Raw genomic sequence first — 7,011 nt, forward strand, 5'->3', positions numbered from 1 at the left:
AAAGGTAAGGTTGGTGACAGGCCTACTGGATAGCAATATGGTCGCCTGTAACACACTATGCGCACACTGTAAAATTGATAACTCTGCAGCCTGGTAATGGTTTTAGTGCTGCCCTCTTGACTTTATCAATCATGTGAACCACGACACTAAATGAATGTAGAATACAGCGGTGTATTTGGAGTTTCCGTTCATTCTTCCAACCACAAGAGCTGAATGTCTTTGTGACTTACTAGTCAAGGAAACATACAAAATACTTCCCTTAGCATATTCTTCAAACTGAGCCCTTTGCTAATATTGTCTCAATCAAGTGCACAAACTCCCCTTTCCCCTACATGTGTATGCATTTTTCTTCCAAAGCGAATGCTAGACATCTTTATTACATTTACTTGTCAACATCTCCACCGTTAGTATTTATTATCTTTAACAGGGACGCTTTGGTTGGTGCTAAAACAAATCAGCTTTTAACGTGCTTCGAGTCGTCATCAGCTCCTATCCATACTCTTATTGTGAACGATATTAAAAAGTCTTGTATTTACTTGGTAAACGTGAGAAACAGGACCTATAATCAGATAATCAGGCAGGTAGGTCTGGCCAATCGTTGTCAGATTTCTATCAGCATTCATCGGCTGCTGGTACCTTCGTCCCATCGTGATGAAAGAAATGCCAGGTCCTGAGGTTCTGTTGCCTGGTGACAAAAGTGCATATCCCAGACCATGGAGGATATGAATGCAGAAATATCGATAAATTTTAATCTAACTCTCCATGATGCTGTTCACTGAGCAGTAAAATATCAAAATGCACCGTCGATGTAGCCTCTGGAACCCACGATATTTCCTGTACTTTTAATGGGAATGAATACTGTGGAATTGCTTTCTGTGGAATGCATAAAATGGATACTGAACAGTGCAAAGCGCCCTCCCATTTTATTTGCAATTGCCTGTCCTGTTGATGGCACTTGTAATTCAGTCTCTTAGGCAATCGGGTAGTGTAGTTAATTAGCCCGATAACACAGACGATGTTTCTCCAGCTCCCATGTCTTTTAAAAGATAGTAATCATGATGCCTAATTATCAGACAGCAACGGCGGATTTAGTGACAAGAGCGGATCTCTTGGGCAGACAGGAAAGAACTGTCCAAAAATAAGTCCCCAAAGCCCCCAGCATAATCCAGGTTGTCAGAAACGTTACGGAAAACAGAGCCCATCATTCGCGTCCGCGTTGTAATCACACCCTTTCTGTTTCACCGGGATAATCGCGTGGGTGGATGAGGGGATTTGGATTGTTAACAAAAATGTTTCTGAACAACAGCTATCACCATTACTCATCTAATGCTATTGAAATCTGTAGATCTGCAAGTGCTGCTTAAAATAAGTGGTTAACCAGAGCCATTTAAAAAATATTCCTTATTAAATGGAAGTATAGGTAGTGTAGTTTTCCTTCTATTTATTTTGGAAATTGCAATAACACATTACAACATGATGCCAGATGTATTCGGGAAAACAGGTCTATTGAGAAAATAACTAGAAAAACTGAGCGGGGGGGGGGGGGTGATATACACACCCACCAGCGCTGCATTTGGCTTCCGACCAAAAATTCTGTCCCGACACTATGTGATGATAGCCGGGATGCATCAAGCACTCGCACCTCAAATATGCTTTAAAATTAGACTCTGGGAATTAATGCTACTTTAAAAAATCTTCCCAAGGTAAGTGGTCGAGCTGTAAACTAAAGAAGCAATTGACCCCAAACGTCATTTTCCCTGTAATTAAATAGAGAGATCATTGTAGGATGAGTGTACAATCTGGACGTGCCAACCGAGGCAACATGACTGCCTGATGTACCATACTGAAAGATCCCCATCATCAGGCAGCCAACTGTGGCACCCCTTTGATTCTTTACGTACAGACTTGGAAACAAATAAACATCAACTTTAATACAAGTGAGCACTAACCGTTGTTTTGACTGGCACGTAAAGGACCAGTTTACCACCACCTCCAGCCTTCAGCTCCTCCGACGATCCCAGCTGGAACCCTTTCGATTTCACCCAGAATTTAAATTTGGCGTTATCGGCAGAGCTGGGCTCTACTCCGCTCAGGAATTGGACGATGCGATCGTATTTCTTACGGGTGACCGTCTTGGTTTTGCCCGAGTCCCCGTAGGTCTTCAGACACCAGTCCTGAAACTGGCGGTACAGGTCCCGGTCGCTGCTGTCCCGTGCGGCCGCTTTGTTCTCCATAATAGCCCAGGAGCCTGGGACTCGAGTGTGGTTAATGTATGGACTTTACACCTGGATAGCCCAACGGAACAATAATACACCGAGAGGGGTGTTAATCGACAAATCCCAACAGCAATGCTAATACATCAAATCAGTCTTTATATATTTTTAAAATAATATATAATAAGAACGGTATTAAAGACCGAGCAATGCACAAACTGCCGGTTTGCAAAAGGAGCGATGCGGCCGGGAGACCCGCTCTGTGGTCGCAGTTTTTTTTGTTCTTGCCCCGGTTGGTACCGTTAGCAGCAGTGCCGCCCTTGTCCGAATCGGTGCCGCCTGCGGGACTCTGGCCGTGCAGAGTGGAGGCGAGCGGATCACGCGCCGCGCTCTCCCGGCCCCCCTCGCCCCCCCGAGCTGCCAGAGACAGAGCGCGAGCGCCGGGCTTCCCTGCTCCACCAGCTCTTCCCTTTTTGTTTCCAGCCGTGCGATTGGACAACGGAACAAAAGTTTCTCTGGCGACGGCCAATCAATGATGTCACGTACAGCTGTCCCATTTAGGAATACAGTGCAACACGCATGCCTTCTGCACCGCGATAGCAGCGCACATTCAACAGCTGGTCCAGGTGAATGCAGAATACACATCCTGCATCTTAAAAAGAAATAAGGGTCCCTGGTCTGGTTCCTGCGCGAAGACAAGCCAGAGAATCAAGCGAAATTACGGCTATCAAAATATAAGTGAAATATGTCAGACAGATGCTCCTTATCTAAACAAAACATCTCTCAGAATACTGCAAAGGTACACATTTTGGTTCTGAGATGGTAACGTCAAACACTTGTCACTTTATCTCTCAATTTGAAATTTAAGACTTACCAGTGACACATGGCCACGACTGACCTGACTCTCTAACTGCTATGCTTAGACAGTTTCAAAAATAAAATAATTAATTCAAGGGGTGTGGTAGCTTCGCTAACTGGGCCAGCATTCATTGCCCATCTCTAATGGAGAAGGGGGTGGTGAGCTGCCTTCTTGAACCACTACAATCCATGTGGGCTGCACAATAGCACAGTGGTTAGCACTGCTGCCTCACAGCACCAGGGACTTGGGGTTCAGATTCCAGCCTTGGGTGACTGTGGAGTTTGCACATTCTCCCATGTCTGCGTGTATTTCCTCTAGGTGCTCCGGTTTCCCCCGTTACATGTGCAGGTTAGATGGATTGGCCATGCTAAATTACCCCTTAGTCCAAGCATTTGCAGGTTAAGTGGGGTTACGGGGTTACAAGGATAGGATGGGAGCCTGGTTAGGGTGCACTTTTAGCGGGTCGCTGCAGACTCGATGAGCTGAATGGCCTCCTTCTGCACTGCAGGGATTCTATGATACAATGCTATCAGGGAGGGAATTTCAGGATTTCAGGGCAGTGAAGGGATGATGATATATTTCTAAATCAGGATGGTGAGTGACTTGGAGGGGAATCTGCAGGTGCTGGAGTTCTCATGTATCTGCTGCCCTTGTCCATCTAGATGGTGAAATGAAAATCACTTATTGTCACGAGTAGGCTTCAATGAAGTTACTGTGAAAAGCCCCTAGTCGCCACATTCCGGCGCTTGTCTGGGGAGGCTGGTACGGGAATCGAACCGTGCTGCAGGCCTGTTTGGTCTGCTTTAAAAGCCAGCGATTTAGCCCAGTGAGCTAACCAGCCCCTGGTGGTGGTCATAGTTTGGAAGATGCTGTTTAAGAAGCTTTGGTGAGCTCTTGCAATACATCTTGTAGATGGTACATTTTACTGCCACTGTGTCGGTGGTGGAGGGAGTGTGGAAGTGATGCCAATCAAGTTGGCTGCTTTGTCCTGGATGGTGTCAAGCTGTTGCTGGAGCTGCACTCATCCAGGCAAGTGGAGAGTGTTCCATTACACTCCTGGCTTGTGCCTTGTAGATTGTGGACAGGCTTTGGGAAGTCAGGAGGTGAGTTACTCACCGCATAATTCCTAGCCTCTGACCTGCTCTTATAGCCGGAGTATTTATATGGCTCGTCAGTACTGGTATCCCCCAGGGTGTTGATAGTGGGGATTCAGCAATGGTAATGCCACTGAATGTCAAGCGATGATGGTTAGATCTCTCTTGTTGGAGATTGTCATTGCCTGGCACTTGTGTGGCACAAATGTTATTTGCCACTTGTCAGCCCAAGCATGGATATTGTGCACGTCTTGTTACATTTGGACATGGACTGTTTAGAATCTGAGGAATCACGGATTGTGCTGAACATTGTGCCAGCATCAGCAACCATCTCCACTTCTGATTTTATGATGGAAGGAAGGTCATTGATGAAGCTTCTGAAGATGATTGGGCCTAGAACACTACCCTGAGGAACTGTTGCAGTGATGTCCTGGAGCTGAGATGACTGACCTCCAACAACCACAACCATCTTCCTTTGAACCAAGTCTGACTCCAACCGGTGGAGAATTTACCCCTGATTCCCATTGATTCCAGTTTTGTTCGGGCTCCTTGATGCCATACCTGGCGAAATACTGCCTTGATGTTGAGGGCAGTTACTTTCACCTCAACTCTGGAGCTCAGCTCTTTTGTCCATGTTTGAACCAAGGCTGTAACAAGGTCAGGAGCTCAGTGGCTCTGGTGGAACCCAAACTGAGCGTCAGTGAAGAGATCATTGCTGCTTGATTGCAATGTTGAAATTCCCTACCATCAGTTTACTGATGGTCTAGAGTAGATTGAAGGGGCGGTAATTGGCTGGGTTGGATTTATTTTGCATTTTGTGTACAGGATATACCCAGGAAACTTCCCACATTGCTAGGTGGAGATCAGTGTCGCTGCCCTGGAACAGCTCGGCTAGGGGCATGGCAAGTTCTGGAGAACAATCCTTCAGTACGATTACTGGAATATTGACAGGGTCCATATCCTTTGCAGTATCCAGTGCCTTCAGCCGTTTCTTCATATCATGTGGAGTGAATTGTGTTGGCTGAAGACTGATGTCTGTGATTCTGGGGGTCGTCGGAGGAGACCAAGATGCATCATCCACTTGGCACTTCTGGCTGAAGTTTGTTGTGCAAATGCATCAACGTTATCATTGGCACTGATGTGCTGGACTTCTCCAGCACGGAGGATGGCAATATTTGTGAGGTCTCCTCTCCCAATGAGTTGTTTGATTGTTCACCAACATTCATGGCTGCATGTGGCAGGACTGCAGAGACTGATCCTGATGATATTCCTCTCCAAAATTGGTTCAGAACATTCAGCTATTTGGCACAAAAATGGTTCCTGTTCCTCCTCTTTACCCATGGATTTCCTGGAAGTAAGAACTTCATTGAGAGTAGGCTCAAGATTGGGCCAGAGACAGAATTGGGAGGACCTTAACAGGTTCTCCCAGTTTGCTTTCCCCTAGGTACACAGGGTTGGCTTATAGACTTTTGCCACTCCACCTCACTAGGCCAGAAGGATCTGAGTGGTATAGCCAACATATCCAGGTTAGCCTCAAAATTCAGATAAATCATTCATAATGTCCCACTAGGTTTGTGGAGCTAAAGATCTGGTTCTGTTTTTTGGGCAACAACCAATCGGCCTCACCACCAATACTGTCATCACTCTTGGAGTAGTATGTGGATTGTCATTCTGGAATTTTGACAGTCTCTGCCAAAAGTTTGGCTTTCACCAAAGTCTTGGCATTGTAAACACCCTGACTGGAAATTCAGGCCATGTCAAGTAAAGTGCACATTTGCCGAAATTGGAACCTTGCAAAAATGGGGAGGAAATTTAGGATGAATGCGGATAGCATACATTTTACCCTTCACACTTTAATATGAGAACAGGAAAGCTATTTTAATAGAAGCCTGCAGTCAACAAATATAAACTGCAAAAAGCAAGTTTGTAGAATCAGAAGAATCAGATGGTAGGTGAAGTCCATGACTGCTGCTTAACCTTGTCACAGAAGCCATAGCAGACAATGCCATCGTCATTTTATTTTTTTTAATGTTTAAGTTGAAAAAACTGCAGTATATTTCACATTGAAAGGACAAATACACAACAAGAACACACACACTCCGAAGGTGCAGGATGCCGAGTATTCGGCCATAGCAATTTCAGACCATGCTCCGCACTGGGTTGATCTGGAGACGGGGGAGGCGCGGGACCAGTGCCCGCTCTGGCGCCTGGATGTGGGGATGCTGGCTGATGAGGAGGTGTGTAGGAGGGTCTGGGGAAGTATTGAGGGGTATCTTGATACCAACGACACGGGGGAGGTCCGGGTGGGGATGGTCTGGGAGGCTCTGAAAGCAGTGATCCGGGGGGAGCTGATCTCCATCCGGGCCCATAGGGAAAGGAGGGAGAGGAAGGAGAGGGAGAGACTGGTGGGGAGCTCCTGGATGTGGACAGGAGATACACGGAGGCACCGGAGGAGGCGTTGCTGGGGGAACGGCGTAGCTTGCAGGCCAAATTTGACTTGTTGACCACCAGAAAGGCGGAGACACAGTGGAGGAGGGCGCAGGGCGCGGTATGAGTATGGGGAGAAGGCGAGCAGGATGTTGGCGTATCAGCTCCGCAGGCGAGATGCGGCTAGGGAAATTGGTGGAGTGACGGATAGGGGTGGGAATGTAGTGCAGAAGGGGACAGAAGTAAATGGGGTCTTTAGGGACTTCTACGAGGAACTGTACCGGTTGGAACCTCCGATGGGGAGAGAGGGGATGGAGAGCTTCATGAACAGGCTATGTTTCCCAAGGGTTCAAGAGGAGCTGGTAGAGGGGTTGGGGGCGCCGATAGAGTTGGAGGAGCTAGTCAGGGGGATTGGACA

At 47.0% G+C, this 7,011-nt stretch overlaps 1 protein-coding gene across 2 annotated transcripts in view; it reads right to left on the reverse strand.

The window, feature by feature from the left end:
- LOC119972491 (nucleolar protein 4-like) overlaps nucleotides 1-2,659 on the reverse strand; it is a 526,260-nt gene extending 523,601 nt beyond the window's left edge. Inside the window, exon 1 of one of the 2 annotated variants that reach the window (XM_038809264.1) lies at nucleotides 1,950-2,659. In XM_038809264.1, coding sequence (XP_038665192.1) covers nucleotides 1,950-2,234 — 285 coding nt within the window. In that variant the 5' untranslated portion in view covers nucleotides 2,235-2,659. The remainder of the gene's footprint in view (nucleotides 1-1,949) is intronic. The other variant, XM_038809265.1, reaches the window with a different exon arrangement.
- Nucleotides 2,660-7,011: the final 4,352 nt, after the last annotated feature.

This window comes from Scyliorhinus canicula, chromosome 10 (genome assembly GCF_902713615.1).
Source record: "Scyliorhinus canicula chromosome 10, sScyCan1.1, whole genome shotgun sequence".
Taxonomy (NCBI): Eukaryota; Metazoa; Chordata; class Chondrichthyes; order Carcharhiniformes; family Scyliorhinidae; genus Scyliorhinus; species Scyliorhinus canicula.